A 19,523-nucleotide genomic window follows, 5' to 3' on the forward strand; every position below is an offset into this window, starting at 1 on the left:
CACCCTCCCCATTTTTTTAGTAGAGACGGGGTTTCACTGTGTTAGCCAGGATGGTCTCGATCTCCTGACCTCGTGATCCACCCATCTCAGCCTCCCAAAGTGCTGGGATTACAGGCTTGAGCCACCGCGCCCGGCCAAGAAGCCCAAACTCTTAAACATTTCACTATACTGTCTCTCAGCCAGAGTATACCACATAAATGACAGCTGTCCTACCAGCGCCCCACTTACTTATGCTTACAGCCCCACTCAAAAGATGAATAGGGGACACATTTGGAGAGTTTCTTCAAACTGTACTGAAACACCTAAATCCTTGATCTAAGCCCATGCTTATGCTCCACCTCCCTTAGCTAATCTATCAGGATTGGCAGTTAAAGTCCCAGGGGAATTAGTTAATTTTTTTAGTGGCAGGGCCAAAACAAAACACAGAAATCGGGCCACTTCCTGGCTAGACAGTAAACTCCCTGAGGGCAGAATCATTTAATAATTTTGTAATACCCAAAGTGTTCTGGAAAATACTAAGCATTTAGAAAGTGCTGTGTACATTTTAAGGTGACAATACAGAAAGGGTACATGAGTAAAGCATAAGTGGGGAAAGATCAAGAGGACATTTCCTGGGGGAAAGAGAGACAAAAGCACAGAAAAACTTACACATATAAAAGGAACAGAAAAGTTCATTGATAAGGCCCAGTATTTTTCCCTAGAAAAGCCTGAAGAAGCACAGGCAGTTCAGCTTAGAAACTGGTCCCCATGTCCCCAGTAAGCACACTTCTCACTAGTGGTATAAGAAGATAAGATAAAGGGCTGGGGTAAAAAGGGCCCGAATGCTCCAGTGACTGGTGGACACCAAATAGGTAAAAGACCTCGGGTACTATAAGGCAAATGAGAAGGCTGAGTTCTCTGGGAGGAGTACTGCATTTACTTCTCTGTTTCCCAGGCAACAAAGCCAGCCTCTTATTCCCTTCACTTTCATCACCGGAGCAGAATGAAATGTAATTGGGTTAATTATTAAAGCAGCACTAGCCACTACCACCACCACTAATTGCCCATTTATCTGGGGTTTATAAACAGCCATCTTAATTGATGTTGAGTTGGAATGTGCCACTCATGTTATCTGCCTGGCTACTGGGTACCAGATGGGTACAAGGCAGAAAGATAAAGGGAGATCAAAGAGATAAAGGACCCAACACCAGAAATATTATTCATTTCTGTTCACTTTCATCTAAGTAATATCATGAAGGTCCTTAACTGCATTCTTTATTATTAACCAGATTTGCCAGTTCAAGTGAAGATCTGCTATATAGTGATGAAGCAATTTGTTGTATTAGACAGCTATGATATCAGATGGTGAAATAAGGTTAATTCCTAAAAGTTGGCAAGCCTGACGCCCTAGATGCCCACCCCAGTTGACAACTGAGCCTAAAAAGTCCTCCTGAAAGCAATTCCCTAAGGTACCAGGGAAGTGGGGAACATCTAAGATAGAGTACTGGTGTTTTTAAAAGAGATGAGAGGGGGCTGGGTGCAGTGGCTCATGCCTGTAATCCCGGCACTTTGGAAGGGCCAAGGTGGGTAGGTCACCTGAGGTCAAGAGTTCGAGATCAACCTGGCCAACATAGTGAAACACTGTCTCTACTAAAAATATAAAAATTAGCTGGGCATGGTGGTGGGTGCCTATAATCCCAGCTACTTGGGAGGCTGAGGCAGGAGAATGGCTTGAACCCAGGAGATGGAGGTTGCAGTGGGCCAAGATCGCACCACTGCACTCCAGCCTGGGCAACAAAGCGAGACTCCATCTCAAAAAAAAAAAAAAATAAATAAATAAAAATAAATGAACAAACAAAAGGATGAGAGGGGCCAGGCATCATGGCTCACACCTGCAATCCCAGCACTTTGTGGAGCTGAAATGGGTGGATCACTTGAGCCTAGGAGTTACAGACGAGCCTGGGCAACATAGCAAAACCCCATCTCTACAAAAAGTACAAAAATTAGATGGACAAGGCTGAGCGCGGTGGCTCACGCCTGTAATCCCAGCACTTTGGGAGGCCGAGGCGGGCAGATCACGAGGTCAGGAGACAGAGACCATCCTGGCTAGCGCAGTGAAACCCTGTCTCTACTAAAAATACAAAAAATTAGCTGGGCGTGGTGGTGGGCGACTGTAGTACCAGCTACTCGGGAGGCTGAGGCAGGAGAATGGTGTGAACCTGGGAGGTGGAGCTTGCAGTGCGCCGTGATCGTGCCATTGCACTCCAGCCTGGGCGAGACTCTGTCTCCAAAATAAAAAAAAAAAAAATTAGACGGACATGGTGTTGTGTGCCTATAGTGCCAGCTACTCAGGAGGCTAAGATAGGAGAATAGCTTGAGACCAGCAGGTTGAGGGTGCAGCGAGTTGTGACTGGGTCACTGCACACTCTAAAAATAAAACAAAAATAAAATAAAAATAAAAGAGATGAGAGGGGCAGAGGACAACCAAAAATAAAGGTAATAAGGAAAAGTAAATTTTATAAAAAGTATAGCTCTGTCTTTCCCATACCAGGCAACAAACAGACGGATGCCTGAGAAAAGATTGTCTCAATCAATAAGTTAACACCACATTGTTGGGTTTGTAATATATATAGATGTAATATTAATATATACATAACAGCACAAATAAGGTAGAAGGGAATGGAGCCACAGAGGAACAATATACAGTGAAAAATATTTCTGTATCTTACCAGAATTAAGTCTGAATAAATTGGAAATTGATCCTGATAAAAAATACACTCAAAAATCAAAAAAGGAATTTAAAAGACACATTAGATGATATTCATTTAATACAAATGTAAAGAAGGAATAGAGGAAGAAAAACATTAGAAATTCAGAAAACAAACAGTAAAATGGCAGACAAAAACCCAGCTATATCAATAATAATATTAAATATGAATGGGCTAAACAATCGAAAAGCAGAGATTGTCGGACTAAATAAAAAACAAGCTCCAATCATATGTTTTCTACCAGATACACACTTCAGATTCGAAGAGCTAAACAGGTTGAAAGTAAAAGGAAAGAAAATGATATGTCATGTAATCAACAACCATAGAAGAGCTGGAGTAGCTATATTAATATAAGAAAAAATTGACTTTAAGACAAAAAATATTACTAGAGAGAGAGGGACAATGGTAAAATAGTTAATTCATCAGGAACACATATCAATCGTAGACATATGTGCACCTAATGACAAAGTCACAACATATATTAATCAAAAACTGACAAAATTGGGCTGGGCGCAGTGGCTCACGCCTGTAATTCCAGCACTTTGGGAAGCTGACACAGGTAGATCCCTTGAGGTTAGGAGCTTAAGACCAGCCTGGCCAATATGGTGAAACCCCATCTCCACTAAAAATACAAAAATTAGCCAGGCCTGGTGGCATGCACCTGTAATCCCAGTTACTCAGGAGGCTGAGGCAGGAGAATCGCTTGAACCCAGGAGGCAGAGGGTGCAGTGAACTGAGACTACATCAGTGCACTCCAGTCTGGGCAAGAGAGCGAGACTCTGTTTCAAAAAAAAAAACACCTGACAAAATTGAATGGAAGAATACACAATTCAATAATAATAAATTTCAATACCCACTCTCAATAATAGATAGAACTAGATAGAAAATCAGCAAGGATATACAAAGCTGGAATAATGCTATCAACCAAGTAGATTTAACTGGCATCTACAGGACACTCAACTAAATAACAGCAGAATACACATTCTTCCCAAGCACATGGGTAACACTCTCTAGAATAGCCTATATACTAAGCCATAAAACAAGTTCCAATACAATTAAAATGAATAAAATCACACAAAGTATGTTCTTAGACCACAATCAAATTAAATAAGAAATCAACAACAGAAGGAAATTTGGGAAATTCAAAATATGGGAAAATTCAACAACACACTCCCCAAAACTTAATAGGTCAAAGAAGTCATACTGAGAAGTGACACTGTTCAGTAAAAAGTTTTTCTTTTTTTTTATATTTAAAAAGAAGAAGGAGAAGTCACAAGAAAAATTAGGATAACTGGGCACAAAGCCATCCCTTGCTCAAGACACTGGACCAGGCCCTAATGACCTGTGGCTAGGAGCAAGAAAACCCTGACACCTCCCATTGATTTCAATCAAAATAGTAAATTGAGTAAATTAAGTATATCAGGTCCACATCTGCTGGGAGCAGATGCTCATTAGGATGAAAGTCAAAAAGATTATGCAGGACAGACAACTAATACCCTACATTACCCAGGCCCCTATTCCTCAGAAGTTTTTTGTTCTTCCAGTAATTACCAGGAAGCTGTCAAATGCCAAGCTTCTTATTTCACTTTTATGAGGCCTCAAACATGCAGAAAAATATCATAAGCTTAAGAACCTTTTGGCAGATACTCCCTACTTGAACTCAAACAAAACATAGCACAGACGACAGAACAGAACTCTTCTAAGAGTCAGGAAGATCCAGTTTAAAGTTCCAGGTCAGCCTCTCACAGTGTGATATTGGGCAAGTGACATAACTTTCTAAGTCTCAGTTTTCTTCCCTACAGAATGGAAATGCTACCACCTACCTCACAGGGTTGTTGCAAAGATGAAAAGAGATAATGTGGGAAGACAGTACCTGGTCCACAGTAGGCACTCATTAGCTTCATTTCCATCATTTCAGTTGCTGTGACTACACACAGTTAGTGGTCTGCTACAATGTCAGCAGGGGGAGCTCCTCAGACTTTTGCATGTTCTCCCAAAATTTTACCTGGTAGAACTATAATAGCTTTACATGCATTTACAGCTCTTTAAGTATGGCTCTAGAATTTGTGTTGCTGAAGATAGGGAAAGGCCTGGGTTGATGACCAATTGGAGGCTACCAGGAACCTACAGAATTGCAGGTAAAGGCACCAAGATAAGGGAGAAGAGATGAAATTAATAGACTATCAAAACACTTTTTTTATTTTTTAATATTTTAAAAATTCTTTTTGCAATAACTTACTCGTCACCTTATAACACTTTTCTACAGTAGCTTCTGTTTTCTATTATTGCTTTTAGTCTCTTGTGGGAGGAAGTAGAACAGATCTTGATTTTCCACAAACCCATTTTTGTTGATGATTCTGAATGGCTTTGCTTACGGTCTACTGAAGACTCTTTTGGCACTATAGTACTAGTCACACCCCCTAAAACTGCAGGTGTGTGTCTGCTTTGTCCCTCCAAGCTTCATCCCTGCAAAAAGCCATTCACCATGCAAAAGTTCCACTTATGTTTGGAGTAAGACTGAGTCATGGCTAACCACCTAGACTTGGAGCTACAGGAAGGCAGGGATCATAGTCTGTCTTATTCACTGTAGTAGCCTAGAACAGTGCCTGGCATATGACAGCTGTAGAACAAATGTCTGCTAAATGTAATTGTTCTGGGACCATTACAATCTCATTCCAATCATACAAGACAAAGTGCTTTTCCAGGAAAATTGGGAGTGCTTACTGCTAAAAGGCCAATTGCTCTTTCACTCTGAAAGCTATTATTATAGCAGCTCAATTACATGATCACAAGTTTAATAAAAAGCAAAACATCTGTATCCAGGAGGGCAAGAAAGCTCAGGAAAAGGTCGGTTACATAATAAGATTTTCCTCAGCAAGCACCACTGGATCATAAAAACCTATGTCTAAGAACCATTTAAAAAGAAGAATTAAACAAGAAAAACACTGAGTTCCCTGGGAGTGCTCTCCCTCTTATAAAGTCCTAGGAAAAAGAAGGACATTTTAATGCTTTGTCCTTTAAAATAACTCTGAGGAGGCAGATCAGGAAGGTGGTTTAGAGTCCACTGGTTCTATTCTTCTACTTCTTAGCTGCATCACTCTGGGCACGTTCGCCCTTGGGATTCAGTTTCCTCCACTGTTAATTAGGTAATCACACCTATCTCATATGATTACTGCAAGACAGAAATGAAATATGTGTAAAGCACTTAAAACACTCCCTAGTATATAGCAAATGCTCAACAAATGTTAGGCTTTTGTTGCTGTATTATTATTACTGGAATTTTCTCAAGAGAAGAAAATAAACCATACAACTGCCAATAGAATCTGGAGGGACATCAAAATATCAACGAATGATAAATAAACATTCTGTAATATGTATTTTGAAAAACTGATAGAAACTAGTTTAATGGTGAATGGAAACCATCTGCTAATCTAACTCAAGAGTGAGGTTCTAGGGAGTCTAGAGTTCCTTCTCCTAATGGCATTCTGCATCCTTTCATAGATTTTCTCAGCAGATTTCACATCTGTAAACAGCTGCCCACTGGAACACAGCCCCTATATTCAAAGGTATCCATAAGTGTAATTAGGCCATTTGGGGTCAGACCACTAGGCATAAAGTAGGAAACAGGAAACTGAGATAAGGAGGTCTTGGAGGCAAGGCAGAAGAAAACAACATACAGCTGTTCCCCCAAAGCTAAATGCCAAGGAAACAGAGATCTGCCGACAGTAGAGAAGCAGGAGGTGCTGTATGGGGCGGTGGAGGCAGATGTCTGGAACAAAGAAGGGTGGAGAAGAGCTCTGGAGTATTGTCTGGCAGCAAGTGATTATCTGCCAGTGAAAAGCTTTCACGTGCCTTCAGTTAAGTCACACAGAAGTGCCAGGCAAGGAGAGGCACGGGCCACAGCATCTGTTTTACAACTAGGGCCAGAGCCTCCTCATATGAGGCTGTTAGGAGACTGTGGTGTAGTCTGCTGTCCTGCCAGGCCAGAGCCTATGAAGTCCTGGTGTCTGACAGAGAAACCACTGAGGTTTCTGGAATTTCTGAGCATTGATGTTGGATGAAACATACTATTTAGGAAAGGCCAGATCCCATGGCCCTGATGCTGTCACAGCAGCTTGGTTAGAAATCATAAGTTAAAACTTGTAACATTATCGCAGTCTGACAGTGACACTGCCTCAGTAGATCCCTCCCCAACTTTAACTATCACATGGCCCAGATTCTCCAAAACAGAATGCCATTTAAAAACTTTTAATAAAGATGCTTATTAAAGATCTCTCTAAATGTGGCTTTTTATACCTTTTATGCATTTGCATTCATAAATTTATAAGTCGGCAGTGGAGGTGGGAGGGAGGGGGGAAAAGACTGTGACGGGGAAACAACCTTTTCTACATATAAAAATGGAATTCTGCTTTACTTCCTTCTCTAGAGACTGACCAGAAGCAATAGCACACACCACGTCTCAGAACAGAGTCACGTCATGCCTCACAGCCCAAAAACATCTGTCACTAAACTATTCAACCATCATAAAACTGCTGGCCAGGCACAGTGGCTCATGCCTGTAATCTCAGCACTTTGGGAGGCCAAGGCGGGCAGATCACGAGATCAGGAGATTGAGATCATCCTGGCTAACATGCTGAAACCCCGTCTCTACTAAAAATACAAAAAATTAGCCGGGTGTGGTGGCACGCCCCTGTAGTCCCAGCTACTCGGGAGGTTGAGGCAGGAGAATTGCTTGAACCTGCGAGGCGGAGGTTGCAGTGAGCCAAGATCGCGCCACTGCACTCCAGTCTGGGCGACAGGGTGAGACGCTGTCTGAAAACTAAATAAGTAAATAAATAATAAAACTGCTTCAGTGGGGCTTGCCTAGCCCATTTTCTATTCTGTGGAGATTTCTGAGCCAGCTCCAAGGGTGTCTCCCTGTTCTCCTTCCTCAGAAGATTCACCAGTGCCTGGAAATTCCACATGCTGGCAGTACCAAAGGAGTGGAGAGGTATGCACTAAGCTCCTAATTAAATCACAGGATCTGGCTCATGAGTATCTCACCAACTGAAACATAAACACGGCACCTTTATCATTCAATTAAAAGCATGGCCAGAATTTAATTGCTGGATTAAGAAACAAATGGTTTAAACAAATAATTTAAAAGAAAAAAAAAGGTCTGGGGAAAGTGAAATAGGGTAAAACATTTTTCTTCAACCCTGCCATTTCCTGCCTTGAAGTAAGGAACAGAATATCAAACCAGGACCCCAAAATAGAATTTTCAGACAGATGCCAAGACACCATCACATCAACATAGGTAAAGGAGGGAGAAGCTTTATCTGGCTCCTTGCCCCTTCACATTTTCAAAAGCCAAACATTTCCTTACCTGCCAGGACCCTGTTAACAGAAGAGTGAGTAGCCAAGCCAGGCTGTCCACGTTCATGAAAAATCCCAGCATAAGGCAAGTACTCAGGCAGCAAGAAACGCCTACAAGAAGGAATCACATGTGAAAAGCTGACTAAAGACTACCACGAAACAAAGGAGACACTAACTACCTACACTGAAAAATCTAGGCGAAGGGACCCACTGAATCCACAGATGCCCAGAAAGGAACAGAATCTTCCAAGATTGGTCCTTCCACGGATTTGTATCTATCCTTTTCTGCCCTTCCTTCTAAAGTTCCCCCAACACTTCTGTTCTTAAACAGGATTCTCCCAGCACCACTTTTTCATCTCTTTTGAATGTGGCTAACCATCATCCATCAAGAGTTTAGACAGCAGGGCTGGACTGTAGGCCCACTAGGAAACAATGCCAGATATGGACAATCCAAAGACCAGAAAGTAGGTTTAAAACTAAATCCTAGGCTCTAACGAAGTCTCCCTCTGTTGCTAGCAACTCGGTTCTTACCTTGGGACAAAGCGTCCAAGCGAAGGTGCAGACATCCGGGCATTGCGTGGAGCTCGGTGCCTGGATCTGTCACCATTGTCCCTGAAAAAAACAAAAAGACTACACATAAGAGAGTCACTAAGAAAGAAGTACCCACCAGCCCAAAAAGGAAACATCCCCAAAATGACATTCTTACACTTAGGAGAGGACCCCACAGAAATTTGTCATCTGGCTGCTCACTAATTAGGTGGCACATTAATAAAACATATTTCTGGAGAACCTCAACTAAGAGATTTATGAGCATTTACCAACAGCTCAGGAATGAGGAGGATTTTTCTTGAGTTAATGTGGTCCCTTAGCATCTCAAACTGAAGCCACATTTAGATTTTAGGATTTGGAATGGATATATATAAACTTTTTCTATATTGAAAGATGCAAGAAAAATGTGTCTTGGGGGGTTGTCTTACATTACTTATTATTATTTTACTTGTTATCCAGACACCTGCTGTGGGAGGAGGTCTTAAAGGAAGAAAAATCCTCCCACCAATTTCATTTGGCAAATGGTTATCTTCAAATGAAATGTTTAGGTCCTCCATGTGGAAAAATCAGTGATAGGTAAAAGAAAAAAAAAAAAACGCACAAGAAAAAGACAGTACCTTCCTTTACCGACTGTCAATGGTGAAGAATATTAGAAAATGCGGCCGGGCGCGGTGGCTCAAGCCTGTAATCCCAGCATTTTGGGAGGCCGAGATGGGCGGATCACGAGGTCAGGAGATCAAAACCATCCTGGCTAATCCGGTGAAACCCCGTCTCTACTAAAAAATACAAAAAACTAGCCGGGCGAGGTGGCGGGCGCCTCTAGTCCCAGCTACTTGGGAGGCTGAGGCAGGAGAATGGCGTGAACCCGGGAGGCGGAGCTTGCAGTGAGCTGAGATCTGGCCACTGCACTCCAGCCTGGGCCACAGAGCGAGACTCCATCTCAAAAAAAAAAAAAAAAAAAATTAGAAAATGCAATCCTATATTAGGTCATTTGAATACAAAGTCTGGGTGTTTTCTTTACAGACTGTTAACAGTCCATGCAATAGTAATAACTGCCATTTATTAAGTATCTACTAGGTTCCAATAAAAAGGTTATTGGTATGTTATCCCATTTAATTCTTCTAGCTAGGCCACGAAGTATTACTACTATTTTACAGAGAAGTGGACGAAAGGCCAGAGAGGTAAATACCAAGGTCACATAACTAGTAAGTGGTTAAGGCAGGATTCAAGGAAGATTGGACTTTGAAGCCCTAGATCTTTCCACTACATTTCACTGCTTCCTGCAAGAAAAGAGGAAAGGAGCTTCACATGTTTTAGTTTCCAGTACATCAAAGGAACAATAAGCCAAAGGGCATTGGCTGGACAGAGCAGTTAATTAGCTGCTTAACCAACTCCACAAAATAAATGAACCTTTGAGAGTTTGATTTGGGATACTTTCTGAATTCTCCCTTTGGATTATCTTCAAATCAATAAGATAATCTTCAAACTGGCCCTGAAACCGAAGTTAAGGCAACACTTGGCTTTTAAGTGGACCACTGGGAAGTTCACAAGCCAGAAACAAAAGCCTATGATGGTTTTTATATCTTGGTAGAATTGGCTGCCGAGCATTAAGAGACAAATCAATACCAGGGATATTGGAAGCTGATCCATTGAAAGTATTTGATTTTTATTTTCCCAAAAGAAAAAGTGCACACTGTGTTCCTTAACATATCTTACTCCTTTGACCTGAAACTCTGCAGATGAAAGGAGGGGCAAGGAGAAAGAGTTAAGACTATATGGAATGTAAAAGGGGGGTTAAAAAGAATAATGGAATCAGGAGTTCCTGACCAGCAGACTGCAGTTACTGGGGAGCCCACAACTTATACATGTACACAAAGGAGTAGCTGAATATCAAACAAATAAGATAGTTTCCAAATTAAGCATACTATTATTTTTCAAATATACTACTATTGTGATAAATTATGAATTCATTTAAAAGTACAACTGAATTCATGACAGCTTTTCATTATTGTATATTTCACTTATCAATTAGTACTAAAAGTACAACTAATTATCGTAAGAGGAGTTAGAAAATATTTTGAAGTTAAAAAGGATCCTAACGGGGGGAAAGGGTGGAGGCCTCTAAGCCTCAAAAATATAAAAAAACTAGCTGAGCAGAGTGGTGTGCTCCTGTAGTCTCAGTTACCTGGGAGGCTGAGGTGGGAGGATTGCTTGAGTCCAGGAGTTCAAGGTCAGCCTGGGCAACAAGAGACTCTCATCTCTTTAAAAAAAAAAAAGAAAGAAAGAAAGAAAACAGGCCAGGCACAGTGGCTCACGCCTGTAATCCCAACACCCTGGGAGGCCCACCTAGGGTCAGGAGTTCGAGACCAGCCTGGACAACGTGTTGAAACCCTGTCTGTACTAAAAAAAAATACAAAAAAATTAGCCACGCATAATGTTGCATGCATGTAATCTCAGCTACTTCGGAGGCTGAGGCAGGAGAATCACTTGAACCCAGGAGTTGGAGGTTGCAGTGAGTTGAGATTGCGCCTTTGCACTCCAGCCTGGGCAACAAGAGTAAAACTCCATCTCAAATAAAATAAAATAAAATAGAAAACAAAGCTAGAAAAGAAGCATCATGGGGCAAATCCAATTATTTCACACCCATGAGAGAGAGCTGGCCTTCCCAGAATCACATTACAGAGCTGACAATTTGCTCCTGCAAGATTCAAAGATTCACTTCCTTCTGGACAACAAACACGAATCTCTCTCTCATTAGAAGGGCTGAAGAGCAGGGAAGGGGAAGCCAGTGCACTGGATAGTACTGAGCCGCTGCCAGTGCCCAAAGGTAACACAGAGCTTGGTGAAAGAACACAAGAAGACAACAGAGAAAAAAGGGCAAACCCCAAGGCTGGGGAAAATATGGGCCCGTACAACGTAGGCCATAAGCATCTTTTTGTTGCAATTAAAACCTAAAAATAATTTCTTTCTGATTTAGCTTATCCCTTCATTTAAAAAAAAGGGAAGGGGGCTGGGTACGGTGCCTCACGCCTGTAATCCCAGCACTTTGGGAGGCTGAGGCAGGCAGATCACTTGAAGTCAGAAGTTCGAGACCAGTCTGGTCAACATGGTGAAATCTCATCTCTACTAAAAACACAAAAATTATCCAGACGTGGTGGCGAGCACCTGTAATCTCAGCTACTCGGAAGGTTAAGACACAAGAATCGTTTGAACTGGGAGGTGGAGACTGCAGTGACCCAAGAGTGCGCCACTGCATTCCAGCCTGGGCGACAGAGTGAGACTCTATCTCAAAAACAAATAAAATAAAATAAAAAAATAAAGTGAAGGGGTTAAGATGATAATTTTTGTTATGTGTATTTACCAACATTTTAAAAAACTGATGGAAAAGAGAGGGTGCAAAATACAGTCAGAGATAATGGCTTTATAGTGTTTAGAGATTACTGGAGGATATATAGAGGAAAACAAGAATGAGATCAGCTGACTCAAATACACACAGTCTCAGACTGAAGGTTACATGAGGCACCATAAAAGAGGCAACATGTTAAGTAAGGGGAGGCGTTCATGCCGGTCCTCAGCTTATTTAACATCTTGGCTAAGAATGGAGAAATAAGAGCTAAATGTCATCTCAATACAAAGTAGAGAAGATTTCAAATTCCAAGTCTTGAGAACTCTGAAGGAGAAATGACAGGAGAGGACCCAGCATGACCAGGAAAATGTGAAACATAATAAACACTGTATGAGATGCTGCCTATGGGAGAAAAGAACCCACAGAAACCTCTAGGATAAAATAGCCTATAACCAAACCAGCTCAAACATTTACTGAGCAGGTTAAACCTTGAATACCGGAATGAGTAAGGTGGTAAAGGTCAGAATATACTACAAAAGGATAAGTTTGACAAGAAGAGGGGAAAAGGCCATCAGTTTTAGTATTGGTACACAGAAATCCCGGACCAAAGGCACAGCTCCAAATAACTACAGGCAGAAACAGTAACTGATGACTCTCTAGATTCTATAGTCCAGAAAGAGGGGAAGATTCAGAGATAATGGGTTGAGGTGGGAAAAGACATCTCAATGCATGGGATATTTAGGGGAAAAACTGAAGGGAGAGGAATAAGTTCCAAACAAAAGAGCAAAGGAATTAAAAGTACTTAAAATAATGATATATTTAGAAAACTACACAGAAATCTGCCACTCATTTCAGTGCTGACACAAGGTCGACATCAAGCCAAAGCTCTATGAGATAGAAGGAGATAAATTTGGTCAGGCAGGCAGAGACTGAATATGAGTGAATTGGAAGATATTTGCCAGATGAAGTGAGAGAAAGGCAGACCCAGAGAGACAGTTTAGGAACAATGAAGGGTGCTAAATACCGGGGTCTGACGACATAGCCAACACCCTTTCCAAGGGTAGTGACTTAAAAGTGTGAAGAACAGAGTACACAAATATGTTGGTACTGCTCCTCCAACACAGGAGGAATACTTTTCAGGGGAACACCAGAGAAACCCTCATCAATTCCAACAGCCAGAAGCTGACTTTGAGCCAGCAGGATAGAAGCTGGCTGGGTTATTAATGGCTTTCCCAGTTGTTGAACTCGGTGCATCTCTGATTAACTCTCAGAGGGGTATTTGGGAAGGAGTAGGGGGAAAAATACTTTCTTATCAAAGATTTTACCAGAAAAAAACACCCTTCAAACAATCAAGTATCCAAAACAAGTGCTAAATACAAGAAGATGTATTTCCAGAACAAGGGAGAAACACAGCAGCAGCTCTTTTGCTAAACGTCTAGGATTAATTGCCTCAGAGAGAGGCTGTAATTTGAAGGAATGAAAAATGCACCTACAGACTGCTGTCTGAGTCCTGACCAGACAGTCAGGTTGTCATTGCTCCTCAGTGACAAATAGCTCTGACTTGGGCCTTTATAAATGAAGCTCTTGCAGCAAAAAGCTCAAAAGGCCACTGTCCTCTTGACAGTATACAGTTGACTTTGCTGACAATTAGACTATTAAAAAACTTTTTGTTTCCCTATGCTGCTCTGTTTCTACTCAATCTCCAGACAACAGAAGGCCTAGTTGGTCTTCTTGTCCCTAGAGAGCAGTGATCTTGGTCAACTCCTTTCCTTACTGGAGTGCTGTTGGTTAGAAACTGAGGCCCCAGTCTCTACTTTCAATGACTGTGCACATATGCAAGGGCTTTGATTTCTGGAAGGAAGGCACAGCCCCAGCTCATATCATTCACAGGGAACACAGCTAATAGCATAGGTCTCCTGGAACTACAGAGCCTTCATTTTTCTCCAAGGAATGGTAATGTAAGAGATAATTACCATTTACAAATTCCTCTCCTCCCTTATGTTACCTTTTAATTTCATCTGCCTACATTATGCAAATCCACATTCCTATTGTGCATTTTATGTTAAAAAATAAGCATATAAATCTAAGGGTTATGTCTTCCTCCCCCAAACCCCCACTGCTTAATTCTTTCCTGCTGCATTTTCCCATTCTAAGCCCAGGCACAATCCAGACGTGTTCCATTTTCTTTCTCTTCTTCTTCACTCCTCTTAAGAAATATTCATATGTATTTTACTTGCCCAGTAATTCTAATTCTAGAATTCTAAAGTATTAATTCTAAAGTTGCTAAGCAATATTACACATTTTTAAGCAATAAATCAAAGTCCTCAGTAAGAGCTAGAATTCAGGTTAAGTATGTATTTTACAAATACACTGAGGTTCGACAGGTACCATATAGCCTATTCTTAATCCTCAGGAAGGTCCCTTACTTTTCTGAGACTTTTCATTATTGCACCTCTGCATACTACACGGGAAATTTTTCTTTTTCTTTTTTTTTTTTTTTTGAGATGGAGTCTCACACTCTGTCACCCAGGCTGGAGTGCAGTGGTACAATCTCAGTTCACTGCAACCTCCGCCTCCTGGGTTCAAGCAATTCTCTGCCTCAGCCTCCCGAGTAGCTGGATTTACAGGTGCCTGCCACCACGCCCAGCTAATTTTTACATTTTTAGACGGACGGGGTTTCACCATCTTGGCCAGGCTGGTCTTGAACTCCTGACGTGATCCACCTGTTTCAGCCTCCAAAGAACTGGGATTACAGGCATAAGCTACCACCCTCGGCCGACAGGGGAAATTTTTCTAAGATAGTTAACTCCAACAAAGATCCAAGGAGCTTAAAGCTACAAGAATCAGAGGTTATCTAATCTCATTCTACACATCAGACACTGGGGCCTAGGATGGGAAAGGGGCCTGCTCAAGATCAGATAATAAATCACAGCATCAGCCAAGACTAGAACCCAGGACTATTCCCTAGACAATAGCTGTCAGGCTGTGGGGCCAGCAGGCATTGACAAGTGATCTCAATGCCAATCACTGCTGTTCTAAGAAGCGGTGATTGTGAATTTATAAATTTAGTTCAAAATTGGATCCAGTAAGAGTAAAAAAGGACTTAGATAGCAATTTTTTTTTTTTTTTTTGACAAGAAAAGATGGCTGTGCTTTCAGGAAGCTCATTCCCCCAAAACATTCACAAACAGCCTCCACACTTAGAAAACATCGAGCCCTCAGAAATCAATACTTACAATGCAACCCTCAGATATCCTCACCTGTACTATGCCCACTGCTTTTTAACTGGTTCTTCTACATCAGTACACTTGTCACTTTAGGTCACCTTAACCAATGCTATCAGAGTTAGCTGCCTAAAATACATATTGGATGATGGCTGGCCCGAGACAAAGTCCAAACTTCTCAGCCAGGCATTCCAGGCCATCCAGAGTTCAGGGCTTTCTGATGTCTCTCTCATATCACAAACACTCCATAGCTCTAGCCACAGATCTATTCAGGGCCCCTGAATAAGCCCTGTAAATATCCTGTCTCTACGCTTTTGCTTAAGCTACTCCCTTTATCTAGAATCTCCTTGCCTATACCCATCATCCATATCAATTCCTCTCTCACAGTTCTATGCAGTCTTCAACACCCAGCTCAAATCCATGAAGCTCTCTCACCTCTCCCCAAATACTGTCTCCCTTTATACAATGCTCTCCTAGAATTTTAGTGGTAACTTATTACAGTCTATCTTTTTAGATACTTATGTAAAACTTGATGCTATTCCATAACTTTAAACGCTTCAATGACTTCCTCTTGCCTATGGGATAAAGTTCACCTCCTTTGCAAGGCATGCAAGACAAAGATCTAGCTCCACTCTAGGGGCTCATCTGCTACACATCTTGAACTTTACAGTCCAGCCACACCTATTAACAAAGCAATTCCCCAAATATTCCATGCTGTTTCATGTTTCTATGACCATGCATTTACAGTTGGTACTCAAATAATGTTATTTCATTAAATGTTGTTTTGTATGCTGATGAGGGGAAAAAATCAATTCCTGGCCATGGCCACTGTCTGTGTTGAGTTTGCACACTTCCCCATGTCTGTGTGGGTTTTCTCCGGGCATTCCGGTTTCCTCCCACATCCCAAAGATGTGCACATTAGATGAACTGGTGTGTCTAGACTGCCTCAGTCTGACCGGGCGTGGGTGTGTGCCTGAGTGCACCCTGTGATGGAATGGCACCCTGTCCAGGGCAGATTTTCCCTGTGCACCCTGAGCTGCCAGGGTAGGCTCCAGCCACCTGTGAGCCACAATGGGAATAAGCACATTGGAAAATAAATGAATATAAAATAATGTAAAAATATGTAAAGCATACAATAATCATACAGATGCACAATAATAATGATGCAGTACTAAGTCTCAGGGCGCTCACCATATTTGTTCCTGTTTATGTTTTAACTACATGGTGGCAGGACGTGTTCCTCACAATTTTCACTTTGCAAACATCTATTCCTTGATTTACCTCACCCCATATTGACTGTTGTCACTCACTGATTCACCAAAAATCAAATATTTTTATTAATCTTTCTTAGATGTACATACAGCTCACATTTATTTCAATGTTTAATATAAGAAGTGTTTTGGGTCTTTTTTTTTTTTTTTTTTTTCTGAGACGGAGTCTTGCTCTGCCGCCTAGGCTGGAGTGCAGTGGCTGGATCTCAGCTCACTGCAAGCTCCGCCTCCTGGGTTCACGCCATTCTCCTGCCTCAGCCTCCCGAGTGGCTGGGACTACAGGCACCCACCACCTTGCCCGGCTAGTTTTTTGTATTTTTTAGTAGAGACAGGGTTTCACCGTGTTAGCCAGGATGGTCTTGATCTCCTGACCTCGTGATCCGCCCGTCTCGGCCTCCCAAAGTGCTGGGATTACAGGCGTGAGCCACCGCGCCCGGCCTGTTTTGGGTCTTTATTTAGATGCTTGGTGACGTTTGTGTAGCCAGAAATATGTCACAGGAACTTAACTCTTGTTCATATCAATTAGCCTATGGTAAAACTGGTTTCATTATAGTAGTTTTGCTTATGTTACAGTTTCCAAAGAGGAATTACTGTACTTGCCTTTCTCCTAAGTATACCTAAAGAATGACCCTATTTTAAGACTTACACCTCTTTTTTAAGCCACTTCATAAAAACATTCAACCACTACAAAAATTATCTGGAAAATAAGAAGAGAGGTTTTTATTTCTCCCCAGGTCATTTTCTTTATTTTTTAAAAAAATTTTTTATGAAAATAAAAATTTTCACTGCACTCCCAGGCTGGAGTGCAGTGGCGTAATCTCGGCTCACTGCAATCTCCGCCTCTCAGGTTCTAGCAATTCTCCTGCCTCAGCCTCTTGAGTAGCTGGGACTACAGGTGGAGAAGTTTTTGTCTCATTCCACATTAAGAACTAATTTTGTATAATACCACCACTCAATAATGTAGATGGCTGGCTGATTCCTAACTGCTTTAAGCAGGTTCCAGTCTACAAAGAGAATAACTTTACAGTGTGTTTCCTCAGCGCTCCTCTTGCACTGCTAATATTAAAGAGTCTGTGGCTCATAAGTCAAAGGCAAAGACAAAGGGAACTCCATTTCAAAATGAAGTAGACAATATCCCATCCCTCTCTGATGATTTTAGTTGCCAAAAGTTACCCTCCCTTCCTTGGGTACAAGTTATATATTTGTTATTCGAGAGTAGTCACTGATTCCTACAGAAGTCCTAGAAATTCCCAGCTCAGAAGAGAGAGCAGAATTCTAGTCAGAACTTGAAATACATGAGTCATCAGGACTATCACCTGATAAGAATGGTATTATCTAGGTTCTAACATATCTTCTTTGCCATGACTCAACTAGATTTTTCAGTTATATCAAAGGGGCAGATGAAGAATATTAAATTGTGGGCCAGATGTGGCAGCTCATGCCTGTAATCCCAGCACTTTGGGAAGCAAAGGCAGGAGGATTGCTTGAGCTCAGGAGTTCAAGATCAGCCTGTGCAACATAGTAAGACCCTGTCTCCACCCCCTCCCAAAAAAAAAACAAAAAAATTAGATGAGAGTGGTGGTCCATGCCTATAGTCTCAGCTACTCAGGAGGCTGAGGCAGGAGGATCCCTTGAGCCCAAAAGTTCAAGGCTGCTTGAACTGCACACCACTGCTCTCCAGCCTGGGTAACAGAGCAAAACCCAGTCTCAAAAAAAAAAAAAAAAAAAAAATTGTTGTGAACTAAAGGCAAGCAACTTCCCCTAAGCCACATCCAATCAGATGGCAGAGCTGAGTAACAGCCTTCAGAACTTTTCTCAGCCACATCATACACCAAGAACACCTTTTAATGACTTGTTTGCCAGAAGATTATTTAGCAAGGGGACCATAAAAGGAGAATCTCTTGTTGCATGAAACTCGTGTACATATGTGGTATTTCCAGAATATATCATGCCAAACTAAGGAACCAGCACCCATCTCTCGCTCCCAGAAATAATTGTCATACAAGTAGACATTTTTGCACACAGGTATACCTTGAAGATATTGCAGGTGTGGTTCCAGACCACCACAATTTAAAGCAAATACTGCAATAAAGCAAGCCACATGAATTTTTGGTTTCCTAGTACATATAAAAGCTACGTTTATACTATAGACTACTGGGTATGTAACAGCACTATGTCTTAAAAAACAATGCACATACCTTAATTAAAAATACTTTATTGCGCCAGGTGCAGTGGCTCACGCCTGTAATCCCAGCACTTTGGGAGGCTGAGGAGGGCGGATCACGAGGTCAGGAGATCGAGACCATCCTGACTAACACGGTGAAGCCCTGTCTCTACTAAAATACAAAAAATTAGCTGGGCGGGGTTGCGGGTGCCTGTAGTCCCAGCTGCTCGGGAGGCTGAGGCAGGAGAATGGTGTGAACCTGGGAGGCGGAGGTTGCAGTGAGTGGAGATCACACCACTGCACTTCAGCGTGGGCAACAGAGCGAGACTGTATCTCAAAAAAAAAAAAATACTTTATTGCTTAAAAAAAACGCTAACGATCATCTGAGCCTTCAGTGAGTTGTAATATTTTTGATGGTGGAGGGTTCTGCCTCAATGCTGACGACTGCTGACTGATCAGAGTGATGGTTGCTGAAGGCTGGAGTGGCTGTGGCAATTTCTGAAAATAAGGCAACAATGAAGTTTTGCTGCATCAATTGACTCTTCCTTTCATAAAAGATTTCTTTGCAGCATGTGATAGCGTTTTAACCACAGCACAACCACTTTCAAAATTGGAGTTAATTTTCTCAAGCCCTTTATCAACTAAGTTTATGGAATATTCTAAATCCTTTATTGACATTTTAACAATGTTTATAGCATCTTCACCACAAATAGATTCCATCCTTAAAAAACTACTTCCTCAAGGTGTCTATGCTGAGAATAAAAATTTTTAAATAATTTTAAAAAGAAACCACTTTCTTTGCTCATCTACAGGAAATAACTCCTCATCCATTCAAGATTTTGTCTTTTGGTGGTTTTTTTTTTTTTTT

The 19,523-nt window shown here is 41.6% G+C and overlaps 1 protein-coding gene across 1 annotated transcript in view; it reads right to left on the reverse strand.

Annotated features, from left to right (window-relative positions):
- The window catches only part of AMBRA1 (autophagy/beclin-1 regulator 1), a 203,115-nt gene that overhangs the window by 90,122 nt on the left and 93,470 nt on the right, over positions 1–19,523 (reverse strand). The window contains exons 11-12 of the mRNA XM_011963313.1: positions 8,634–8,714; positions 8,113–8,213 (exon numbers count right to left, since the gene is read on the reverse strand). Coding sequence (XP_011818703.1) covers positions 8,113–8,213; positions 8,634–8,714 — 182 coding nt within the window. The remainder of the gene's footprint in view (positions 1–8,112; positions 8,214–8,633; positions 8,715–19,523) is intronic.

Source organism: Colobus angolensis, unplaced genomic scaffold, assembly GCF_000951035.1.
Source record: "Colobus angolensis palliatus isolate OR3802 unplaced genomic scaffold, Cang.pa_1.0 Scaffold61, whole genome shotgun sequence".
Taxonomy (NCBI): Eukaryota; Metazoa; Chordata; class Mammalia; order Primates; family Cercopithecidae; genus Colobus; species Colobus angolensis.